Raw genomic sequence first — 25,918 nt, 5'->3', positions numbered from 1 at the left:
TATAATTAATATTATTTTCCTTTCGACTATAATATTTAAAGGTAATATTTCTTTATAGACCTTTTATATAAAAAATAGTTTTTATATAACGATTTATTCTTTCTTTTTCTTTTATAGTATATGGATTTAATATATAAATTATAATAAAATTAAATTCGTTTTTATATTACCGTTTATAAATATTATTACTTAGAGATTCCTTTATCGTATAATAACCTAAAAGTATTTATTTTTCTTATTTTTTCTTTATATAATAGCGATTTCGTTAACGAACGCCGAGTTATTATTTTATATTTTTACTTTATATTAATACTTTTAAAAACACCGTTCGTAGTCCGTTAAAGGTTAACGGCTCCCGCGAAAGACCGTAAGTCGTTTCTTAAGCGGTTATATTATTTAAAAGCGTTTTCCTATTCCGGATTATTTAATAATATAAAGTTTTTTAACTATATCCGTTTAGCTTCCTCCTATTTTCCGTCTTAAATATTTTTTTATATTCCTACTTAATAACGGTTTTTCTATTTAATTTTAAACGTTTTAGCTTAATAATATTATTTAACTTTTTTTTATAGATATATAGCGTAGTTTAAGCTTAAATACTATTTTAATATTATTTTCTCCTATAAATCTATATTATTATTTATATTTTAACTATTTATATATTTAACGTAATACCTTATATATTTTAATATAATTTATATAACTTATAAATTATCCTTTAATTTAATTAGGTCTTATATTTTTTATAAAATATAGTTATTTAAGTTCTTTTATTAAGCTTTTTCCTATTGTACTATAATCCATTTAATTAATTATAACTTATTTTTTTTATTTACTTTATATATCGGTTAATAACCGTATAGTAACTTACTTAAATAATACTTTATATATATATATATATAATATACTAAAACTAAAGTACTTTTCGATATTCTGGATACTTAGAATAAAGCTATACCGTATCCTCCTTATAGGGTATATACTATATAGGTATTAGTACGTCCCTTAATAGCTTCGCAATTCCGATATTAACGACCTTCTTACCTTTTTAATATTCTTTTTAGCTTTTATATAGAAGTTTTATAGGCTATAATATATCCTATAAAATAATAATTCCGTATTTATTATATTATTTTTTTAATATCGTTTACTTAATAAGTTTTTACGCGAAACCCTTACTTTTAATAACCTCCATAATAATTTCCGTAATAATTTATATTAATTAATTTTATAATACCTATATTTAAAGATTTTTTTCTTTATACTTTACTTTTAGCTTTTTTAATACTTCCTTTATTTTTTAAAACTCTATATCTTTTTATTTAGCGTATTAATTAAAGTTTTTTTCGGAGTTTACCGCTTTACTTTATTAATATCCGATAATTATTACTTTTATAACCCTTAATTCCTTTAATATAGTAATTAATATAATTTCTTTTTTTTATCCGAGCCGCTTAAGTGCCTTATAGTTTTTCTTAAAATATTTTACTTTACCGTAAAAAAAATACTTAAGGTTATCTCTATTCTAGCTCCGGCTTTACGGCTTTTATTATTATATAATATCGACGTTTATCGGTTTTAAATATATAATACCGGAATAATTAATATTAAAATATTTTTACTTACGTTTATCGTTAAAATAATTATTATTTAAGTACCTTTTATAATTTTTACCGTAAATATCCTTATTATAATTTCTTTTTTCCGTACGACGTTCGAATTACCGATCGTCGATCTGTATAACTATAGCGATATACTTATCGATAATATTAGGCCTTAATTCTTTATATAACTTATTTTTTACCTTTTCTTTAAAATTATAATAGAAGAGCTATATTAACCTTTTATTATTAATAATATTATATAAATTATCGATTTTAAATTAAGTTACGTAGTTAATTACTAAACGCGTTTAGCGTAGGCTTAAAAGCCTCTTTTATATACTTCTTACCTCGTTATACTCTTTAAATACCTCTTTAAATTTAGCTTTAAAAGTATAGTAACTCTCGAAGTATTCTACGGTAATCTTTTTTTAGTTTTCCGGCTCTTACTTATAGTAGTTATTAAAGATAGGCTCGAATTATATAAAAGTTTTATTTTTAAGCTTAGTAGTTACGAAAATTACTTTTAACTTTTCGTTAATAAATTAGTTTAAGTATTAACGAAAATAAATTTTAAATTAAATTAAAAATTCTTTAAGCTTTACCTTTTCTCTTTTATAATATTTTAGTACCGGAAATTTAATAATTAACTTAAACGTAATCGAGATAGCGAAAACCTATTCCCGGGTCTACTAAGCCTCGTCCTCGAGTTCTTTAAAACGCTTAAATACCTACTTTACGGTAAAGGGTATAGGTCTAATAGAAGGTCCCTCGATACTTAGGCTAGGCGGGACGCCTCCTATTTAAACGTTTTTAGGTCCGGCTATAATAGTAAAAAGTCGCCTTTAACTTATCTATAATAAAGTTAAAGTAAGTATATAACGTATAACGAACTTCTATTTAAAACCTTTAAAAGGGATATTAGTTAAAAGTACTTTTAAATAATCTTAATTTAGTATAGCTAAATAATATATAATAATAACTTATTTTAATTACTATAGTTTAATATTAACGATTATAATTTATATTATATACTACGGAATTACCTATCTATACTAGTTAGTTTCTCTATATATATAGACCCGTGGACCGTAGACCGTTATTTTATATATAGTCCTCGGTCCGCTCCGCATTAGCCAATACTGGACCGTGGACTATAAGCTCCGCCGCGGTCCCCGGTCCCCATTTTATTGGTCCGTCTAATCTCCTGGACCATAAGCCCCGCTCGATAGCGCGGTCTAGTCTTAATTAGTCCTCGTGGCCCTACTGTTTTCCAGAACCGTAATAGGGAGTTATTTTAATAGTTAGTAATATAAATTTTAATAAACGTTAACTATAAGTTAGTTTCTTAAGGATTATATATCGTTTAGGAGACTTAAAGAAGTACCGTATCTAGCTTTAAGGATAAAAGTATTAACGTATAAAATTTTATATTTAATTTAGAAAGTACCTTCTCTAGATCGTATAGTATAAAGCTAATACTCGCAAAGCTATTTTATATATTCCTTTCCGTTATAGAGGTAAAAAAGGTTTCGCGGTAAGTATAAAGGAACTCGAGTTTACTTACGTAGTTAATATATATACGTATTAAGTCCTCGATTTAGTAACCGTACGCTTACTTTAATAGCTTAAAGTAGCCGATATTAAGTAATTAAAAGTAATATAAAAAATATAAAGGTATATAAAATATAATAATATTATTTTATTAATAATAATATTTAAATTCGGTTAAATAATAGCTTTCGTAATTATTAAGGATTAATAATTAGTATTTACTTTTTATACGAGGCGCCGTATAGTAATCGAAGTATTTAATTTAATTTAAGCTTACCGGATTAATAATTTAATTATTATCGGTAATTATAATACACTAAATAAACTGTAAATTATATTCGGTATATTAATTAATAAAGTAATATTACGTAGCTAAAATAATAAAAAGAGGGATAGCCTAACCGAGGGTATTAACTCCTTAAATTACCGTTACCTATTTGCGGTTATTAAACTAAACTAGTTTCGCTTTACTAAGGCCGTCCGAAGTCGTAACTACTATATCTATAAAAATAAGACTTATTATAAACCTAGTCTCGTCGAAATTATAAATATCGTTATTTATAATACTATACTTAACCTTAATATTCCGTACGAACGTAAACCACTTAGTAATAACCTTTAGATCCTCGCATTTACCCCTCTAGTAATCGTATCTACGCGTAAAACGCGTACGGAACTATAATTAGCGTTTAACGAAATTATATATCTAAAGTTTATTAATAAAGGGCGCGTCGCGTACGCGTAGCAATTAGTTAACTATATTCTCTACACTACGCAATCTTAGTAAAAAAGCTCGCGCATATAGCTTAATAATATATTAAATAATAGCATTTTCTTCGGATTAAGTAAGCTTCTTCGATTTAGGCGTAATATCGCGTCGTATAGGCCGGCTAGCGCGTCGTCGTAAGAGAGTCGTATAGTAGACGTTATAGATCTTTCCTGCGGCTCGGAGGCTAAGATTTTTATCTTTTTTAAGAGCTTCGAAGGCTAGGATTACCCTAACTTCCTTTAAAGTAAGAGGTATATTAGGTTATATAGAAAAAGTTACTATTGCGTGGAAGGATAGTGCGTCGCTTAAAAAGTAGTGCACTCGCTTATATAGTGTACTCGCTTATAATATACGTTAATTAAAATAATAAAAGAAAAAATAGTTTAACTGAAGATATTAATATTTTAAATTATTATTACTTATTCGCGGTTATTAAGCTAAGCTAATTTCGCTTTATTAAAGCTGTCCGAAGTTATAATTATTATATCCGTAAAAATAATATTTATTATAAACTTAATTTCGTTAAAGTTATAGATATTATTATTTATAATATTATATTTAACCTTAGTATTTTATACGAGCGTAACCTATTTAATAATAACTTTTAAATCGTTATATTTAGCCTTTTAATAATTGTATTTACGCGTAAAACGCGTATAGAGCTATAATTAGTGTGACGAACCCCTATCTAGAACCTCTAAAAGGGATATCGGTTAAAAGCACTTCTGAATAATATTAGTTCGGTGCAGCTAAACAGTGTATAATAAAATATTTTAATGTAAATACTAAATGCCGTAAATACAACTTAAATTGCATACTACGGAACTATTTATCTATACTAGCTAGTTCCTCTATATATATAGTCCCTATACTAAGCCTAGCACCGTCCTAGATCGATTAATTCGATCCTCGATCCTATCGATATTGCCCCTTTTGGGATTAACTCTTCTGGATCGATCCTCGATCCCAATAATCCTATTCTGTCACGGCTTAACACCTAGTAAGGCGCAGAGCGTACTACGGACTAATCGTTAATATATAAGTAAGGACTAATTAGAACAGGATTAGTGGGATTAAGGATCGATCCAGAAGAGCTAACTCCAGAGGTAACAGTATCGATAGGATCGAAGGACGAGTTAATCGATCCAGAACGGTGCTAGGCTTGGCGCGAGGACTATATATACGGAGGAATTAGCTAGCGTAGATAGATAGTTCCGCACTATATAATTTAAGTTATATTTATAGTATCTAGTATTTACATCGAGACATTTTATTATATACTATTTAGCTACACCGAACCAGAATTATTTAGAAATACCTTTAACCGATATCCCTTTTAAAGGTTCTAAATAAAGGTTCGTTATACATTATATACTTACTTTAACTTTATTACGGATAAGTTAAAGGCGTCTTTTTACTACTATAGCCGGACCTAAAAACGTTTAAATAGGAGGTATCTCGCCTAGCCTAGGCACCGAGGGACCTTCCGCTAAACCTATACCCTCTACCGTAAAATAGGTTATTAAGCGTTTTAAAGAGCTTAAAGACGAAGCTTAATAGACCCGGAAATAGATTTTCGCTATTTTAGCTATGTCTAAATCGACTATTAAGTTTCCGGTACTAAAGCGCTATAGAGGAGAAAAGGCAGAGCTTAAAGAGTTTTTAATCTAGCTTAAAATTTATTTTCGTTAATACCTAAACTAATTTACTAACGAAGAGTCGAAAATAATTTTCGCGGCTACTAAATTTAAAGATAAGGCTTTCGTATAGTTCGAGCTTATCCTCGATAACTATTATAAGTAAGAGCCGGAGGATTAGAAAAAGATTACCGTAAAATACTTTAAAAACTATCGTACCTTTAAGGCTAAACTTAAAAAAGTATTTAGAAAGTACGATAAAATAAAGCGCGTGTAAAATAAACTTTTAAGTTTACGCTAAATACGTTTAGTAGCCGACTACGTAACTTAGTTTAAAATCGATAGCCTATATAGCGTTATTAACGATAAAAGATTAATATAGCTTTTTTACTATAGCCTTAAAGATAAAGTAAAGGATAAATTATATAAAGAAATAAAGCCCGATACTATCGATAAGTATATCGCTATAGCTATACGGATCGACGATCGGTAATTCGAGTATCGTATAAAGAAAAAAGGAAGTAATAGTAAAGGTAACTACAGTAATAGCTATAAAAAATACTTTAACGGTAACCGCTTTAACGATAAGCGTAAGCGGAGATACTTTAATATTAATTACTTTAATACTATATACTCGGGACTAATAGACGTTAATATTATATAGTAGTAAAGGCCGTAAAGCTAAGCCTAAAGCAAAAATAACTTTAAATATTTTAATTATAGTAAAGTAAAATATTTTAAAAAGGATTATAAGGTACTTAAACGGCTCGGATAAAAAAAAGAAATTATATTAATTATTATATCGAAAGGACTAAGAGTTATAAAAATAATAATTATCGGGTATTAATAAAGCGGAGTAGTAAACTCCGAAAAAAACTTTAATTAATACGCTAAATAAAAAAATATAAAGTTTTAGAAAGTAAAGAAAGTATTAAAAAGATTAAAAGTAAAGTATAAAGAAAAAAAATTTTAAATATAAACTTTACGGGATTAAATAATATAAATTATTATAAAAATTATTACGGAAATCGCTAAGGATAAAGGTTTTACGTAAGGACCTATTAAATAAATAATATTAAAAAGATAGTATAATAAGTACGGAATTACTATCTTATAAAATATATTATAACCTATAAAACTCTTATATAAAAGCTAAAAAAAGTACTAAAAAGGTAGGAAAGTCGCTAGTATCGGAATTGCAAAATTATTAAGAGATACATTAATACCTATATAATATATATTTTATAAAGGAAATATAGTATAGCTTTATTTTAAATATCCGAAGTATCGGAAAGTACTTTAGTTCTAATATATTATATATAAATATATAAAATACTATTAAAGTAAATCGTTATACGGCTATTAATTAATATATAAAATAAATAAAGAAAGTAAACTATAATTAATTAGAAAAACTATAGCCCGGTAAGAAAAAGCCTAATAGGAGGACCTAAACGACTATATTTTATAAAAGGTTTAAAACTTAATTAAATTAAAGGATAGCCTTTAAATAATATAAATCGCATTAAAGTATATAAAGTATTACGTCGAATACGTAAACGGTTAAAATATAAATAATAATATACGTTCGTAGGAAAAAATAGTATTAAGATAGTATTAAAGCCTAAACTACGCTATATATTTACGAGAAAAAATTAAACGATATTATTAAATTAAAACGCTTAAAACTAAGTAAAAGAACTATTATTAAGCGTAAATATAAAAAAATACTAAAGACGGAAAATAAAAGGAAATTAGACGAGCGTAATTAAAAAATTTCGTATTATTAATTAATCCGGAGTAAAAGGATGCTTTTAAACGATATAACTATTTAAAAAACGACTCGCGGCCTTTCGCGGAGGCCGTTAACCTCTAATAGACTATAAATAGTATTTTTAAAGGTATTAACGTAAGGCGAAAGTATAGAATAACGATCCGGCGTTCGTTAACGAAGTCGCTACTATATAAGGAGGAAGTAAAAAGAATAAACGTCTTTAAATTACTATACGATAAAAAGATCTTTAAATAATAATATTAATAAACGGTAATATAAAGACGAACTTAATTTTACTATAGTTTATATATTAAACCTATATACCGTAGAAAAAAAAAAGGAATAAATCGTTATATAAAAACTATTTTCTATATAAAAAGTCTATAGAGAAATACTATCCCTAAATATTATAATTAAAAGAAAAATAATATTAATTATATTTAATATTATAAATATAGGACCTTCGAAAAATATAATCTTAAAATAATTATAATATAAAAACTATAATTTAAATATCGATTAAAGAAATAGTAATTACTTATAATTAAAAAAACTTTAAAAGTATTTAATTAATAATAGAAGATTAAAAGTATATACGGAGTAAAGTGCAGGATAAGTACCCTCTATAACACTACCGTAAGGAGTATAGAAAGTAATAATATATTTTATCGATATAGGCGGTAAAATCGAAGAAATAAGGTTAACGACGTTAATAGAGATATCGGAGGTTAATAAATACGTTTACTATAATAATATAAAGAAGGGCGAGAAAAAAGTAGTACCGATAGAATATTAAAGATATTTAGCCTTTATGGTTAAGTATTTAGAGGGGCTTTTAAAGCGAGGACCGTAGAACTACGAGATTAAATTAAAAGAAAGAGTTAAGTTACGGCTATTTAAAGTTTATTATATTAACGATAAATAAAATAAAAAGTTACGGAAGTACTTAAATAAAAATCTAAAAAGAAGGTATATTAGGGAGTTTATATCGCTAATAGGATACCCTATATTTTTCGTACCGAAGAAAGATAATAGCTTACGACTATATATAGATTACCGTTAATTAAATAACGAAACGGTAAAAAATAATTACCTGCTACTATTAATATCTAGGTTATAAAATTAATTAATAGAGGTACGATACTTTATATATTTAAATATATTTATTAGGTACGCCTATATATAAATTAAAGAAAAAGATAAATAAAAAATAGCGTTTTATATATTTTATAGTTATTTTAAGTATTTTATAATATTATTTAGGCTAACTAATATACCCGTAACGTTTTAATCTCTCGTTAATTATATAATATAGAAATACTTTAATAAAATAGGAATATACTATTTTAATAATATTTTTATTTACTTACGTACTTTAAAGAAGCATAAATAGTACGTACGAAAAATACTCGATATGCTATACGGAACCGGATTTTTAATTAATAAAGAGAAAAGTAAGTTCTACGTATAAAAGATAATATATTTAAAATATTTAATATTATTAAGTAAAGTACGTATAGAACCGGGAAAAATTATAGTAATTAAAGACTAGCTTACGCTATAATTATAAATATACGTTAAAGAATTTTTAAAATTTATAAATTTCTATTAGATATTTATCCGAAGCTATGTAAATATTATAAAGCTATTTAACTATTTAATTAAAAAAGATATAGAATTCCGGTAAGAGTAAGAAAAAAAGTAAACCTTCCGGAAGCTAAAAAAGGCTATTTTAAAGGACCTAATATTTAAATTACTAAACCTTAGTCGACTATTTAAAGTCGAGGCAGATATATTAAACTATATAATCGGTGGATAATTAAAGTAGCGAGACGATACCGGTAAGCTATACCCGGTAGCCTTTTTTTCGAAGAAGCTCGAGGAAGCACGTTAAAACTACCTAATCTACGATAAGGAGCTACTCGCTATTATCGAAGCGTTCGAGGAGTAAAGGCTATACTTTAACGATACTAAATATAAAGTATAGGTCTATATAGATTATAAAAATCTATAATACTTTATTACTACGAAAGTCCTTAACGTATAGTAAATACGATAATTAAAGTTCCTTTCGGAATTTAATTTTTAAATTAATTATAAAAAAAGTTTAAAGAACGCTAAAGCAAATATACTTAGCCGGCAAGCCGACTACTATAAAAATATATCTAGAAAGTTATTATTACTATTTAAAAAGGCGCCCGATAATACTTTTAAATATTTACTATAACCGTAAATAAAATATTATATAGTATATTATAAATAAATTACTTTTAATAATAAATATTAAGGAAGGTTAAACGACGATATTATAAAGTAATACTAGTAGGAAGAGTTAGAGCCGTAGGGTATTTAAAAAAATAATTAGGGAAGACTATAGTATAGGAATCAAGTATATATAAAGCTAAATAATAGGACGGTACTAATAATAAAGATTTACGTATCGAAGCTCGGAGGATATATAGGTATCGCTAAAACTATAAAAAAGATTAAATAGTATTTTAATTAGTTAAAAATTAAAAATAACGTTAAGGAAACTATTTAATTATACTATACGTACGAAAAAACGAAAGTTATAAAGTATAAACCCTATAGATTTCTAAAACTATTATTAATAGTAAAACGGCTATAGAGTTTAATTATAATAAACTTTATTACTAAATTACTAGAGTCTAAAGATACGGTAACCGGCGTTAAGTATAATAGTATATTAACGGTAATCGATAAGCTTATTAAGTAGATATACTTCTTACTTTATAAAAAAACCTAGTCGGTAAAATAATTAACGGATATAGTACTACGGTATATTATATTAATATATATATAGTTAAAAAAGTTTATTATAAACCGCGATACTAAATTTATATTAAAATTTTAAAAAGCGTTAATAACGAGGCTAAGGGTAATAAATAAAATATTTTTAGCCTACTATCTTTAAACGGACGGTTAAACGGAATAGCTTAATTAAATTATAAAATAATATTTATAGAATTATATTAATTTCGAATAAAATAATTAAATTAAATTATTATTTACGGTATAGCTAATATATAATATATCGCTAATTAAAACGACTAAAGCTATACTATTTTTCGCGAATTTCGGTTATAAAGTAAACCTATAGTAGAGACCTACGGTTAAAGTACTTAAAGCTAAAGTTAAAGTAAATAAAATATATATATTCTACGGTAAGCTTAAATAAAAACTAAAGTTTATAAAGGAAAAAATATAGAAATACTATAATACTAAAAGGCTCGAGGGACCTTACTTTAAAAAGGGAAATATAATATTCCTTTCTATACGTAATTTATATATTAAAAAACTTAATAAGAAGCTAGACTATAGGAAAATAAAACTATTTAAAGTTAAAAGAAAGATATCGGAAACGGTATTCGAATTAAAGCTACCTAGTATAATATATCTACGGTTATATACTTTTTATATCTTACTTTTAAAACCCATATTATATATAAAAAAAGCTAATATATAGGTAGTAACGGAGGACGAAAAAAAGAAATATAATATAAAAAAAATATTAAATTTACGGTTTAATAAAAGTTAATTAAAGTATTTAATTAATTAATTAAAATATCCGGCTATAAATAATTCGTAAGAACTATAGGTATACCTTAATTGCCTAGATAAATAAAAAGAATTTTATTAACGATATCCGGACCGACTAAAACCTAAATAAGTAAAAAGACCCGGCCCTAGCCTATAGCTAAATAGCTATAAGACGGAGCTAAAAGAATTTCGGTAAAAATCGAACTTACGCTTTCGATATAGTAATCGATATACTATATATTATACTATAAAATTAAAAAGTATAATAAAAACTAAATATAAATAGTACTACACGCCTTAGGTACCTCGGAAAGTAAAAGGTATACTATTAATAATATTTAACGCGGTTAAGAAAGAAAGACCGGCTACGCCTGGATTTAAAAAGAAGTTAGGCGGCTAATCGAAGCTTAAAATAGGATTTAAAAAGGAGAAGTTAAGTGGGATAAAAGTAAAAGATTTTACCGGAAAACGGCTCCGGAGATCCGAAAAGGTAAGGGCCGGAGGAAGTAAAAGAATATTATTAAGCGGTAAAGCAAACTATACGGCTAACGCGGCTTCCTTCTACTTAATACGCTCTAGCTCTTCTATACTATTAAAGCTACGAAAGACGGCCGTAGCTATTTGCTTAAACTATATTCGTTTCTATAAATATAAACGGTTAATCTTCTAATCTAAAGTAGCGCGCTAGGACTTAACCTTTACTATCTCCGTCTCTATTTAATTATATTAAATAATAACTTTATAGAGCTATTAAACGGATAATTTACGAGCGTTATAAAGGGACTAATTATACTATATATAGGTAGCGTAACGCTCGGAAACAGAAAAAGAGATTTTATAAAAAAAACTATATTTCTCGTAAAAGGAATAGGCACGCTTTATAATAATAGTAAATCGTAATATTAAAGTAAGTAGCTCGTCGCGATCCGCTATTTTCGAATATAAAGGTCTAGTACCGGGTCGCGCCTTACTTACACGGTTAAATATTATAGAGTATAGGGAAATAGGGGAAAAAGAAAAGAACTTATAAATATTAGTAGACGTAGGAGAGTAGGCTAGGCCGACGGGATTTCGGCCTGGGAGGAGGAGCGTCGTGTTATAGCTTAATACCTAGTAAGGCGCAGGGCGCATTACGGACTAATCGTTAGTATATAAGTAAGGACTAATTAAAATAGGATTAGTAGGATTAAGGATCGATTTAAAAGAGCTAACTTTAGAGGTAATAGTATTGATAGGATCGAAGGACGAGTTAATCGATTTAAAACGGTACTAAGTTTAGCGCGAGGACTATATATATAGAGGAACTGGCTAGCGTAGATAAATAGTTTTGCAGTATATAATTTAAGTTATATTTACGGTATTTAGTATTTATATCGAGATATTTTATTGTGCACTATTTAGCTATACCGAACTAAGATTATTTAGAAGTACCTTTAACCGATATCCCTTTTAGAGGTTCTGGATAGGGGTTCGTTATATATCCTAATTAATCCTTATTTATATACTAACGATTGGTCCGTAGTACGCCCCGCGCCCCACCAGGTATCAAGCCGTAATAATTAGCGTTTAACGAAATTATATACCTAAAGCTTACTAATAAGAGACGCGTCGCGTACGCGCAGTAATTAATTAACTATAATTTCTATACTACGTAATCTTAGTAAAAAAGCTTATATATATAGCTTAATAATATATTAAATAATAGCTTCCTCTTCCAATTAAGTTAGCTTTTTCGAATTAAATATTATATCGCGTCGTGCAAGCCGGCCAGCACGCCGGTTAGAGAGAGTTATAGCTGGTACGTTATAAAGCTTAGCTGCAGCTCGGAAGCTTAATTTTTTATTAATTCGAAGAGCCTTAAGAGCTAAGAGTATCCTAGCTTCTTTTAGAGTAGGAGGCATATTGGGTTGTGGAAAAAATTAATATTAGGTGTAAGGAGGATGCGTCGTGGTGGAGACTGTACAACTCGCTTATATGTACGACTCGCTTATAATATACATTAAAAGAAAGAAAAGGGGCTGAAGTAGATGACATAAGTTGACTAAGGGCAAAAGTTGGCTAGAGATATCCACACCATTAAATCGAGACCTATTAACTGAGTCAAAAGTTGCTGAGTATCTACTATTGTAATGTATAAGTCAGTGATCTTTATCTACTAAAATAGGCCTTTAGCATAGGGCTACGCAGGCATCGTTGTTGTTACTGTTTATTGTTCTAAGTCGACTACGGTCCAAACAATCCTTGGCACGGTCAAAGCAACCTGTCAGAATAGTCAATAAGGCCCACTGTTAAGGAATTAATATCTTGGCCTTTTCCAGCCACCGAGGCAACTCTCCCTCGTACAACAACAGAATTGACACATTTTCGGACCCCATATACGATTTGACACAACCATCTTTTGAGTGGATCTGCCAAGCCTCAACTTCCGGCTTTTCACCCCTTTTTTTATACCGAACCGAGGTTTTTGATCACAACTCTCACGACTCGTTCCTTTTTCAAGACTTGATCAAATCGAAGCCGACATATCTTGATATCTTGATCCTCAGACAGGGCAGCAATGGCGGCCGAAGGAGGCACTGATGGAGGTTTCCAGGCGTATCATCAGCCTCATGGTACGTGTTCATCATCCGTCTAACGCGTTTCTAGTCACATTTGATATGTATATCGCATTTCTTGACAGATTTGATGTGAAAAAAACTTCTTAGTTATTTTCTTTCACTCTTCGACCACCATCGAATAACAAGCATATGAAGTAACTAACCAAATGTACCAGTCATCGAGATTCTCATCCTCATCTCCTTCTTTCTCTTCCTAGCCCTGTCTGACTGGCTAGCCGACAAGATATTTCGCGCGGGCCTAGTTGGTCAAATCATCGTTGGTCTTGTCTACGGTGTCCCCTTGGCCAATATTCTCGAGATCAACTGGCGGGAGACGTTTTTGGCCCTGGGATACGTGGGTCTGCTGCTGATCACCTTTGAAGGTGTGTTTTTCTACCCCTGCAAGTCTCCTGAGAAGTGCTAACATGTGCACAGGCGGACTCACAATTCGATTGGATCTCCTACGGCAAAATTTTATCCTGAGCACCATCGCCGCTCTCTTTGGACTTCTTACCCCCATCGCCTTGTCTTTTGCCCTGTTGTATGCTGGATTCGGTCATGGTTAGTTCCCCTTCAAGTGTTCCATCAGTCTTGACACACCGAACCTAACTTCACCAGCCCCCTTGGAGGCCTTCATCGTCGGCACAGCTCTCTGTTCCACCTCACTCGGTACCATCTTTGTTGTCATCAACAGTGCCTCCAACGCTACTGACTACTCTCAAACTCGCATCGGAACTGTTCTCATCAGCGCCGCGGTTCTCGATGACGTTTGTGGCCTCGTCTTGGTGAGCGTCATCCACCAGCTTCGGGGCATAGCAGAAGATGGTGATGTCAACCTTGGATGGATCATTGGCCGGCCGGTGCTGGCAAGTGGCTTGCTCGCAATCTTGACCCCCCTGGTTGCCAAATTTGTCGCAGGTCCTCTGTTTCGCCGGTTTCTGGAGAAGCCCCTGTCAAAGTTCAAGCATACCTCCAACATTCTCCTGATGACGGTTGTTCTGTGTGCCTTTCTGGCCATAGCCGCTTTTGCAGGCGCATCAATGCTGTTTGGAGCCTTTCTCGCCGGCGCATTCCTCAGCAGCACACCTAGCAAGGAAAAGACCCCCTCTGAGCTAGAAACGACCTCCTTTGTGACCACATTCGAATACTACCTCAGTGGGCCCCAAAAGTTCATCCTACAGCCCTTATTCTTCGCCAGCATCGGCTTCGCGATCCCGTTTGGAGAGCTCTGGACCGGCGAGGTGATCTGGAAAGGGGTGGTTTTCACCATCCTGATGGTCTTGAGCAAGCTGGTCGTTGGTCTGGTCGTCCCAGCTTGGGACATATTCTCAGCTGTGGGATTCCCCAAGCCAGCACCGCCTGCGAACGAGAGGATGAGCGCGGAGAAGGCCGCGTGCGCGAGCTGGGCGCCGGCGACCCTGCTCGGCACGGCCATGGTCGCGCGCGGGGAGATCGGGCTGCTGATCATCCAGATCGGCCTCAACGAGACGCCCTTCCTAACGCGCAAGGCGTTTGTGGTTGGCGTTTGGGCCATTGTGCTCAATACCATCATTGGCCCTGTGTCGGTGGGTGTGTTGTTGGAGAAGGTTGGCGACCAGATAGCCACTGACAAGACGTGGGGGATTCAGTCCAAGCCCCGAGATATCGATGTCGAGTCGGCGATGGCGCCGGAACAGCCTGGTCAAGATGGTAGACTTCCCGAAGGGAAAGGAGAAGAGAGCATAGGTGGCGTTTAGGGAGGTCGTCCTAGCCTTAGCTCACACCACCCAAATCTGCCGGTCCTTCATTTGCCATATTCCAGAGACCAGGGCATCGACAATAGTAACGGCAGCCAGAACAGCCAGGGATCCGAAAACCAGGTCTCCTCTTCCAGGGTTGCCTCCTGGCTGTCCAAGCAATATGGAGACTGAAAGCTTTTCGGCGGCTCCTCGCCTCAACGCCTAGCCTTCCTCATCCGGGACTCCTAAAATAGATCAGAACAGGCTCCCCACGATTTTGGAGGAGTGACCCACGGTCTAGCCATCACCCTGGAGGTGGCAATACAACCATGCTACCCGTTTCTATCGCCGGAAAACTGCGACCTACCAACGATACAAGTGAACACCTGATCCTCGGAGTTAGTAACCCCACGAGGCCCGGAACAACGCTGATGGACCCGTCTTGTTCCATCTGCTGGTACGTAAAGATAAATCTGGCATCCCCAATATCTGGCCTACCGAGTTGCCCTTCACATCGGAGTCAATTGGCCAATCATCCAGCTTGCCGGGTTCGGGTCTGGACAACCGCTAATTAACCGGCTGAAGTGGCCGGTTGATGCCTCGTTGGAGCTCGGAAGCGGACCGTTTAGAGGGGCTACACGAAGTACCAGCAATTTATTGAGTAGCGGACCAAGAAGAGCTGGGAAAGGACAGTTTGATAATGTGCCCGAGAGTGGGAAAGATGAATATGAGGAGGTTGCACATGCTCCGGGAATGCACGATACCTAGATTGATACCCTCCTATTTTGGTGGCTGCAGGGCATGGGTAATATACAAGATGCATCAATCCACTGCCACCCACCGGTACCTTGCATGGCGGGTGTGATTGACATGTTTGTCGACTGAAAAGTGCAGTGGAAAACTTACAAGATCTTGTCTTCTTCCGGCTGCTTTTATCTGCCCGGGCCATCCTTTGCCTCGCCTCCTCTCCCCGTTGAGAGTCAAGGGGTCATGTCAAACGACACGCCGGTCTAACAATTCATTTCCCTCTTTTCTTTCCATGTCTCCGCCAAAATGCTACCCTCACTTCTCTTCACCATGCTGAGCGGTGCCGCTTTCATCCATCCCACCATTGCCTCTCCATCCGTCATCCTTGAGAAAGTCGAAGCCAAATCCATTCCACCAGGCTGGTCATTCGACCACAATGCCACCTCCACCGATAAAATCACACTCACCATCGCCCTCAAAGAGCCTGGCTTTTCCGAAGTCAAAGCAAGGCTACACCAACGCCAGTTTGGGGGTAACGACGACCACCTTTCGAGAGATCAGCTCCACACTTATCTCCAGCCCAAAAACAAGAATATCGAAACAGTAAAATCCTGGCTAAGGTCCAACGCAGGAGTCAAAAATGTCCACGTCCAGGGGAGTTTGCTCTCCTTTGAGACAACAGCGCGACAAGTCAAGGACTTGTTCTCTGCTGATCTGAAGTATTACACTTACTCTTCCGACGATGATGACGAGAATGTCCTCAGGACCACCGCTCTCAGGGCGTTGTCGTATAGCATCCCATCCTGGCTCCGTGCCTACATCGACTTTGTGCACCCCATAACCAACTTCATGCCCCCGCGTAAAGCAGGTCGTCCGACCAAAAAGCCAACTCCCAATAAGCAAACCACCACCAAGAAAGCATCATCTTCAAGCGCAAAAGCAACCCCGACCAAGAAAGCAACCTCGACCACCACAAAGAGGACATCCCCTACCACCCCGAAGGTTCTAACTTCAACAACCACTAGAAAGACGTCAACCACTACCATCAAAAATACAAGCTCCTCTACCAAGAAACCAATCACCACCTCCTGGCCCATAGGCATCCCAACCATCACCTCGGCGCTCCCCCAAGAAACCGGTCTCCCAGATCCGGAAGAGCCCTACGAAGGCAACTACCCTTGCCTTGTAGCTACATCCCCTCGCTGCATTAAGCAGCTCTACAACATTACCTACCCGCCCTACAACCCCGCCAGCTCCCCCCGTTCCCCCGTAAACTTTGGTGTCGCGGGCTTCCTAGAACAATGGATCCTCCACGCCGACGTCGCCGACTTTCTCTCTCAATACCAACCCGACTACCTCTACCGGTCCGCCACTCCCATCGGTCCCTACAACTTCACAGTGGAGCTCATCAATGGCGGCATAAACCCCCAAAACGACCCCGCCAACGCCGGAATAGAAGCCAGTCTGGATGTCGAGTACGCCATGGCGCTCGGGTACCCTACCAATGTCATCTACTACGTCACCGGAGGCAGAGGAACAAAACTCGACCGTGACGGCAACCCCTCCTCCCCCGAAGAAACAGACAACGAGCCCTACCTCGAGTTTCTCGAAGCCCTCCTCGCCAAACCAGACGCCGAACTCCCCCACGTCCTGAGCATCAGCTACGCCGACGACGAGATCTCCGTTCCCCGGCCCTACGCCCTCCGAGTCTGCGATTTATTCGCCGCCCTCGCAGCGCGGGGCGTCTCGACCTTTGTCGCGAGCGGCGACGGCGGAGCAGCGGGGACAGGCCAAACCCGCTGCGTCATGAACGACGGGTCCGGGCAGAAGAAAATGTTCATCCCCACCTTCCCCGCCAGTTGTCCCTACGTCACCGCCGTCGGGGCGGTAGACAACGTCGCGCCGCCGTTTACGGGAGAGGACTTCAGCGCCGGGGGGTTCAGCAACTACTTTGACCGCCCCAGCTGGCAAGACGAGGCCGTCAAGCCCTACGTCGACGGGTTCGTCAGTCGCGGTGACCCACGGGTGGGGCTCTTCAACAGCACGGGGCGGGCGATGCCGGATATTAGCGCTATCGGGTCCGGGTTTCAGATCATCATGGGTGGAGAAATGAGCGAGGTCTTGGGCACCAGCGCGAGCGCGCCCGTCGTGGCGGCCATGGTGGCTTTGATCAACGACGCGAGGATGCGCGCGGGGAAACAGAGTCTCGGCTGGCTGAACCCTCTGCTGTATTCGGCAAAGGTGAGGGCGGTGCTTAGGGATGTGACGGTGGGCGAGAGCTATGGGTGCCTGTTTCCTGATGGCAGCACGCAGGATGGGTGGCCTGCCGTTCAGGGGTACGATTGTGTTACGGGTCTTGGTGCTGTCAGGCAGTTTGACGAGCTCATGGAAGCCCTGCTGTAGATTAGTTTGAGCCTCAAGACCAACGAATATGAACACCGAATTACCGATCCATGATGGGGAAGCGAGGTTTCCGGCCAACCGAACGCTGTCATCTTGAATACCACCTTCCCACGCAACTCAAAGCTGACAGAAACCTCCATGCTCCAACCTATCCAAGTGCTTGGGACAGTTCCAACCTGTCCTGGGCGTTTTCCACCTTCCAAAACGCTCTGCAATCAGCGTAATGTTGTCGTATGTAATCTTGCGATGTCCCGCTAGCTAGGAACCCCTAGTCCCAACGGCGTTTCGTTGGGGACATAATCATCATGGAGACTGCGATGCAGCATCAAAGCCTTCAAAAACAATAAAAACGCCCCGCGAGAGTCATGAACCCCCTCTTGATATCTGTATAGGCCTTCCATACATATTCAATGCCTAATGACCATCTGGGAAGGGTTGTCCTGTTGACTATTTTCCAGGTATTTATTCAGCATTGGAGCAGTCTCCACTCTTTCACCACATGTGCGGCGCATTGTCATCTACGGGGCCCCTGAACTCCACCGCAGGCTCCGAGGAAATAATTTAAGCATAAAGCGACTTTGGCTCGTGTGACCTCCCCACTGTCTGTCTCTTGCTCGCATGGAGTTTTTTTCTCCCTCGACCACCAATTCCCACCAGTCGCTCGTTCTGGTAATCTTTCCTTTTGCGGGTTGCCACGGACGACTATCGCCATCTCATGCGGCGACCGCGCTCACGACGGCGATGATAACAGCAATGGCGGGTTCGGCTTCTGGATCGAGGGCAGCGATCTTGTTGACCCTCATTGCTTTGTGCTTGGGAGGCGTTGCCGACGCAAAATTTCTTTCCATACCTTTCACCACCGACTTCGACATCTTTGGCTCAGGTACCTACGGCCCAGATGGACCATGGCAGGCTGTCGGCGTCCTGCTCGGGAGCCATGAGCGCAAGTCCCACCTCGTGCCTCTCGAGGGTCCCGCTGTGCCGGTCTGGCCTACAGCGGCCTCGATGGTAGCCCTTCACTCGACCAAGGCTGGTGGCAAGTACAACATCACCCGCTCCGGCAACGCATCCGAACCATTCCTCAAGATCACCGAGGGCACATCCGAAGACAACGCCTCGGCCCTTTTCCGCTTCGCAGATCTGAACTCCAACCACAGGACATCCGGCCTCATGGTTGTCGACGCAATGACCTTTACCAACCTGCGATTCGAGGAGCCCGGGTACGCCAACGTCCAGGCCACGATCTATGTGATGGACTCATCCGTCATCTCTTATCCCAACAACAGAACGTCCAAACCGACCGTCGGGGTCCTAGGCTTTGGACGACCGAGCGACCTGAACTTTCGCGGGACGAGCGTTCTGGTCCAGATGAAGGAGGCCGGTCTCATATCGTCTAGCTCATTTGGGCTGCACATCGCGAGCGTACCACTGAAGCAGCGGGGCTCGCTAATCTTGGGGGGATACGAAGAAAACAGAGTTATAGGTCCCGTAGGCGTCTTCACAAAGACAACCGGCCTGCCAGTCACCTATCTGACCGACGTCAGCATCGGATACGAGGGCACCACAGAGAAGGACAGGGAAGACGGGAGCGTGTGGCCCAACCCAGTACCAGACGAAGCGAGCAGAGTCGGTCTCGCGCGATTCATGCAGCCATCAGAAAACGGCATCATCGCCATTCCCAACCCAGCAGTTCCCGGCATCTACCTCCCTCCTCCCGTGTGCGCCAACGCAGCGACGAAGCTCCCTGTTGTATGGAAGGAAGACCTCGGGTATTATCTCTGGGACACAACAGACCCCCGTTACGACACGGTGATGAACTTTGGCGGCTACATGGCTTTCACCTTCCTCGACTCAACAGCAGCCAACATCACCATCAAAATCCCATTCAAACTGCTCAATCTCACACTGGAGGCACCGATTGTCGACGAGCCGGTCCCCTATTTTCCATGCCACGACACCGACAGCTACAACACCGGCATCTGGGAACTGGGCCGAGCTTTTCTCCAGGGAGCTTTCTTTGGCGTCAACTACGACACAAACGTCACGTTTCTGGCGCAGGCCCCAGGCCCTGACATGGAACAAAGTGCGACACGATCCTTGGAGCCCACAGACCGAAACATGACCGGTCTGCCCGTCAAGACATTCGTCAATAGCTGGCGGAAACAATGGCCGGAGCTTGTGATTCCTGATACCGAGTCCACTCTCAGCCCGGGAGCTCTGGCAGGTATCATCATTGGGACCCTAGCGGTTGTTGGTCTACTCACGACTCTTGGCTGGTTTGTCTGGCGGCGGAGACAACGGGGTAGGGGGGCGCAACAGTTATCGGGGGAGCAGCCGTCGGATTCTGAAATGAAGTCCGTGAGTGAATTGGGCATCCCGGACAAGGTTGAAGCAAAAATATGCCCTTACCCGGAGAAGCCGTTTGTGGAGATAGGCGATAGCACTGTCCTGGAGCTGGACTCGAGAGGTGTAACAAGTGTGAGGACCGTGAGGACGGCGCGGGATCTGTCCCAGTTCAGCGAGGCACCGGACTCACCGGGTGTATACGAGATGCCTGCTGATAATCCATTTGTGGACCGGCAAAGGGATAAAGAAAAGGAGGCGGACAGGGAAAGTCAACGGTGACATAATTAGCGACAATTTTGATTTAGAGATACCCCAATCATACTGGATAACAAAAACGGCGCTCTCGGAGCCACTAATGCGTTCTGAAAAGCCAAAATGAAATAACCAACTGTTGAATATCTCTTGAGGCCCCTAAAAGGAGTGCAAAAATTGTCTAGAAAGGCACTTGGGGGTTATGAATGACGTTTTGCAAATGGCTGAAAAACTCCGCGGAGAAGGGAGTGGTGATCACGGCCGCAAGCTGACGCAACCCGCCGAGCTGTCCTCTTGGAAGATGCCGCCAAAGATGATGCCCTCGTCGATACCGCCTTCTTGAAACCCGTTTCTTGTAATATCGCCAACCGCATCAGTCGGCTTTTTGAGCAAGCCAAAGTGGAACTGTCCTTGCCCGCTGACGTCGTTGGAGATGACCTGGGTCACGGCCTCGAGGGGATCCCCGCCGGCTGAAAAAAAGACCTGGGTAGTGCTGTTGTTCTGTCCGTCAGTTATAAGCCCAAAGACTTGTGACTAGATAGTAGAGCGAGACCCACAGGGCGTCAAAGTCTAGTGTAACAGCAAAGTTGTGGAAAACGCCGTCCAGAAATGGGACGCTGAAGAGAAGTTTTGATGGGGTTTGGTTGACATTTCCAAATAACTGTAGGGTATCAGGGTCGACAGCTGTGTCACCGCCCAGAATGCTGCCCGTTGAAGATGGACGCGTCGCTGATGGTCACTTCTATGGGAATAGTCTCAATGTCGAACTGCTTCCTGGTTGGTATCTTTCGCACGCATAAGGAGCAGATTCGGGATGGATGAACGCACCAGAGAAGCAGAGATGGCGGGCAGCTGGATGAGCTGGCTGATGCTGAGCCCAGCTCCGAGCACATTGGTCTCGCTGAAAATGTTATTTGGAGTGTCGAAACCAGCGACACCGAAGCTTGGCGAAACGCGGCCATCAAACTGAAGACGGCAGCTCTGGGCAGAAACGGAGGTAACCAGCGAAGCGAAGAGAAGAGGAATTCCGTGTTTGTGCATGTTGAACTAATCAATGATGCAATGGCCTGGTGGACCGAGAAAGTTTGTTGGCATCGATGCGCAGTTGCGTGAACATCTTATACATACTGCGGAAAGGTGCAATCCATCCATGGTGGGCATTCAAAAGCTCTCCCGTCTCTTAGCCGATTCAAAATGCGGGATGATCAAACTGGTCGCACGAAATGTCCGTGATGCAAAGGGGCCGTTCGGGTTTGAGATCGCAGGGTACAGATAGCCCAACACCCGTCAGGCCAAGCAGAAGCAAGTATAAGCGGCAGAAAGGAAAGGAGAGTAAAGAAAAATTATGTATTAGCTAACCATAAACCCTCGGGTATCAACTAAGGATCCAACCTGACCATAAACCTCAGCTGCCAGCCAATCGTCATGTCGTCATTTCACACATTTGCAATCATATTCACGCACCCACACAGGTAGTTTTCATATTCAACTTTAGTACAGCATCACTCCGAGCACAAAAAGTGCCAATGAGCCAAGATTGACTCTCAAATCACAGCTGCCTGCGGTGACGATAGGCGAGGTCGTCGTTGAGTTCTAAGTCCCAAGCAGTCAGCGAATGAATCGCAAGGCATCAAACCAGGGCATTAATACGTATACATACCGTAGGTCTGTGAGTTGTTTGGGATGTTGGTGGCTTCGTTATCGTGGTGTCGGTCCAGGATGAGCTGCCTGGGGGGGAAGTTACAGTTGATGCCGTGTTGCACTCGCCAGTCCCAACAGTGACGGTCACTTCAAAGGTTGAGACCACGGTGGTTGTTCCCCATGAGGTGACGGTGGAGGGGACACACTGACTGTCTGTTGCGGTAGGAAAGTCGCTCTCTGTGTCCGTTGGTGTGGTTGTGGTGTCTGTTGAGCCGCTTGGGCCCGCCGAGGTGGTTGCCGTGGAGGATGAAGGGGGTGCAGACGTGGTCCCTCCGCCCACACCGCATTCTTCCAGACTTTGGCCCTGGTAACAGGTGTCAGACAATCTTTCGGAAATCTCCAACAAACAGTGGCTAGCTCACATCTTCGCAGCACCATACTCTTCCGCCGAGTTCTTTCCATGCGCAATAGTATCCACGGTCACAGGCACGCCCTGAGCCATTCTCACAACAGCTTTGACCTAGATCCACTTGGTTGTAGCAGAACAACGACAGCTCCGTCGACGCCCTGCACGACAGCCAGTTTGCACCGCAGGCATTTTCGCAAGTTGTACCGCTACCGCATGAGCCAAACTCGGGATGATAGCCAGGAGGAGTTGTCTGACGACGATCGAGGGATGGTCCTTCCAGGCCAGCTGCCCTCGGTGTGTTCCACCGGAAGAACTCGTTCTTCTGCGCAGAGCAGACCACCACCAAGAGCTGGAGGCCTGTAAAAAGGACACTTTTTGTCGACATTTTCAAAATGATGTTGGAGGTACAGATTTCGAAAGCACTGCCAAGAGAGGAGAGGCAGCGAGCCTCATTCTTATCCGAGTCACGCTTGCTCAGGAACAAGACGCCGACATCATAAAGCATGGGAGCTAAGAATTCTTTGGGAACCAAGATGTGACCCTGGCAGGAACCATCAGGTTTTCTTTTGGTCAAAAAGTCCGTGGCGTCATCTGATGGGCTAGAAGTTGAAGCCCCGAATATTGAACCCCGCTGCATGCGACTGCAGCCCGCCAACGAGGGGCAGCTCCTGATTGGAGTCGTCGTGGGTCTGAGTTGTCCAAGGCGGTGTGGTGTTGTTCGTGGCTGCAGAAGGGATGAGGTTGGGCACACTGCCCAATGCCGATCGGGCGAGAGGGAGTGCCAAGTCTTCAATTGGCCCAACCTCGCGGGGCTGCATCTACAACCTGGACTGCCCAATCACGGCTCTCACGCCTGCCGCTTGCGCCGCCATCATGGGCCGGGGCCGTCTGCCCTTCAGCTTCGTCACAGCAAGCCCACCTCACCCATCTCGGAGCCGGGGTCGTATTGGGCTGCAGATGTCGCACATGCGTGTGTCGAACCCCCCCCCCCCCGGGGGTTGGTGAATGACTATCAGGCCAGTCGGCAACCTTCATGAGATCGAGCATGTCCCCTCTCAAGAGCCCCTCGTCCATTTCCCTGTGGGTTTCCCTGGAAGTCAAACTCCATCCTCTATCATCAACACATCCTGGCACCACAGCAACATCACCACTCACTTGCACTCGATGGGCTACTTCGTGGGCATCACCAGCACCGGCTTCGTGGGGACCGACGAGCTGAGTGCGGTGACCTCTTTTCAACCATGTCATATCTTTGGTGATCAGATGCTCATCGGCACGGGAATTCGTGTTGGATTCTACCTGCTTTATATCGCTGCCATTGTTGCCGTCCTGTTTGGCGTTGACAAGCAATTCCGTTTCTGGCACGGCGCATGGGGTATTCTGGCCCTGTCCCTCTTTTTGTCCATGTTCCTCAACGTTGTGGACTACAATTTGATTATCATTGACTACGCCATCTTGATCCAGCTCGTACTCTGGTATCCAGTCTATTTCGTCTTCACTGTTCTCTTCCGACAGGCATTGGTGGTTGATGGGAGGAGGGGAGCCAAGACCGACACAGAATATCGAGAGCGTCTTCAGCGGTGTCGACAGTCAGCAGTGACAGAGCTGGATGTTGCACGAGCACGAGCCTATTCTGATGTTTTGAAAGCATTTGCTCTACATGCGGCGGCGGAGGAAGCAGACGCAGACCATGACGCTGCTCAAGAAGCCCTTGTTCATGCGGTACAGCACTACGTCTCCCACTGGCATGAGCAGATCGAGGTCCCGGCCGAGGACGGCTCTCAGCTGGGGAACAACACCGACGGAGGGGCCGTGACAACAGTCTACAACACTGAGCTGATCGAGGAAATTGCAGCCGCTCCCACCCGCGCCGATATTGACAAGCTCCGGGATCTCTACGTTGCGGCATTGGTCCATTCCAACCACTCCGTGGCCGAAGCCCGAGCCGCTGAGCATGAGGTTGCCCTCATTGCGTCTGAAGAACTCGTCATCAAGCGCCGAGCACGACGACCCAAGAATGCCTTCTGGCATTTCTTGCTGACAACCAGTTACAAAGACCAGCTGACGGCTGCCATCGGGCTCTTGATCTGGTCGATGTACATGTTTGGGACGGCGGCACTAAACTGGCCACTTCTCCGCAATGGTAACAAGCAAGGTGGCACCTGTGACAATGTTCCAACCGTTTACTTTGTCCTGGCGCCGAAGAAGCCTTTCGCAGATGCAGGATTTGCCACCTTTCTTCGGGTCTGGACCGTCGGAGTTTGCATCGTCGCTGTCATCACCACGGCCGTTGCCCTGTTTATCTTGTTTGTCAGCTTTTTTGGCCCCGCTGCACTTGGTCTACGCCAGAAGGAGAGGAAGAGGAAGGGCAAGAAGTCAGTCGAGTCAGGTCAAGGAGAGTACGTCTATGATGTCCGGAGCTCACCAGGCTACTCTTGCAAAGCTCGTGGTCGACACACGCAGGAGATCCTTTCCTGCATTCACCAGACTCAGTCCCGAACAATCAGACATCGATACCAAAGCAGAACAACCTCGCCAATTCAGTTCACCCTGTGGAATATCCCCTGGGCCGTTTTGCTAGCTGTGCTGTTGTTGGTCACGATCGTCTGTGCCGAGCTGACCATCAACAGGCAAGGCCCCAACAACAACATGCCGTTGGATTTTGCTCGGCCGCCTCTTCGCGAGACTTCGGAGATCCTTGGCTTCTTGATTGGGTTGTATTCTCTGGTGTTGACGCTACTCAGTGTGATCGGGGCGTTTGTTGCGGCCATCTTTCGCAAGCGTCGCCGAGGCAATCAGCATGACGAGCAGCATATCCACTACTATCGACGTGAGAAGGGGGGTCAAGTAGGGAGGTCCGAACAGCCTGCATTGGTGGATTGATGATGATCGTGATGGCACATGATGAC

At 40.6% G+C, this 25,918-nt stretch overlaps 5 protein-coding genes across 5 annotated transcripts; 4 read left to right on the top strand and 1 right to left on the bottom strand.

The window, feature by feature from the left end:
• Nucleotides 1-13,238: 13,238 nt before the first annotated feature.
• On the top strand, nucleotides 13,239-16,034 carry QC763_302170 (uncharacterized protein). The gene is given in 5 exon segments (XM_062910666.1): nucleotides 13,239-13,508; nucleotides 13,670-13,876; nucleotides 13,929-14,054; nucleotides 14,112-14,877; nucleotides 14,896-16,034. 5 exon segments carry the CDS (start codon nucleotides 13,454-13,456, stop codon nucleotides 15,227-15,229), a joined length of 1,488 nt encoding a protein of 495 aa, XP_062766613.1. The 5' UTR covers nucleotides 13,239-13,453; the 3' UTR covers nucleotides 15,230-16,034.
• Nucleotides 16,035-16,264: 230 nt separating this feature from the next.
• QC763_302160 (uncharacterized protein) lies at nucleotides 16,265-18,361 on the top strand (the record flags this gene model as incomplete). The annotated part of the gene is made up of 1 exon (XM_062910665.1): nucleotides 16,265-18,361. One exon carries the CDS (start codon nucleotides 16,265-16,267, stop codon nucleotides 18,359-18,361), a length of 2,097 nt encoding a protein of 698 aa, XP_062766612.1.
• A 741-nt stretch (nucleotides 18,362-19,102) lies between these two features.
• On the top strand, nucleotides 19,103-20,986 carry QC763_302150 (uncharacterized protein; the record flags this gene model as incomplete). Its single annotated transcript, XM_062910664.1, has 1 exon — nucleotides 19,103-20,986. One exon carries the CDS (start codon nucleotides 19,103-19,105, stop codon nucleotides 20,984-20,986), a length of 1,884 nt encoding a protein of 627 aa, XP_062766611.1.
• A 1,302-nt stretch (nucleotides 20,987-22,288) lies between these two features.
• Nucleotides 22,289-23,742, bottom strand: QC763_302130 (uncharacterized protein). The gene is made up of 3 exons (XM_062910663.1): nucleotides 23,023-23,742; nucleotides 22,620-22,964; nucleotides 22,289-22,552 (listed from the first exon to the last, which is right to left on the bottom strand). Exons 1-3 carry the CDS (start codon nucleotides 23,644-23,646, stop codon nucleotides 22,451-22,453), a joined length of 1,071 nt encoding a protein of 356 aa, XP_062766610.1. The 5' UTR covers nucleotides 23,647-23,742; the 3' UTR covers nucleotides 22,289-22,450.
• Nucleotides 23,743-24,014: 272 nt separating this feature from the next.
• QC763_302120 (uncharacterized protein) lies at nucleotides 24,015-25,892 on the top strand (the record flags this gene model as incomplete). The annotated part of the gene is made up of 1 exon (XM_062910662.1): nucleotides 24,015-25,892. One exon carries the CDS (start codon nucleotides 24,015-24,017, stop codon nucleotides 25,890-25,892), a length of 1,878 nt encoding a protein of 625 aa, XP_062766609.1.
• Between the last annotated feature and the right edge of the window lie 26 nt (nucleotides 25,893-25,918).

Source organism: Podospora pseudopauciseta, chromosome 3 (assembly GCF_035222475.1).
Source record: "Podospora pseudopauciseta strain CBS 411.78 chromosome 3, whole genome shotgun sequence".
Taxonomy (NCBI): Eukaryota; Fungi; Ascomycota; class Sordariomycetes; order Sordariales; family Podosporaceae; genus Podospora; species Podospora pseudopauciseta.
Note: the sequence above shows the minus strand (reverse complement) of the source record. Positions and strands in the feature narration are given on the sequence as shown.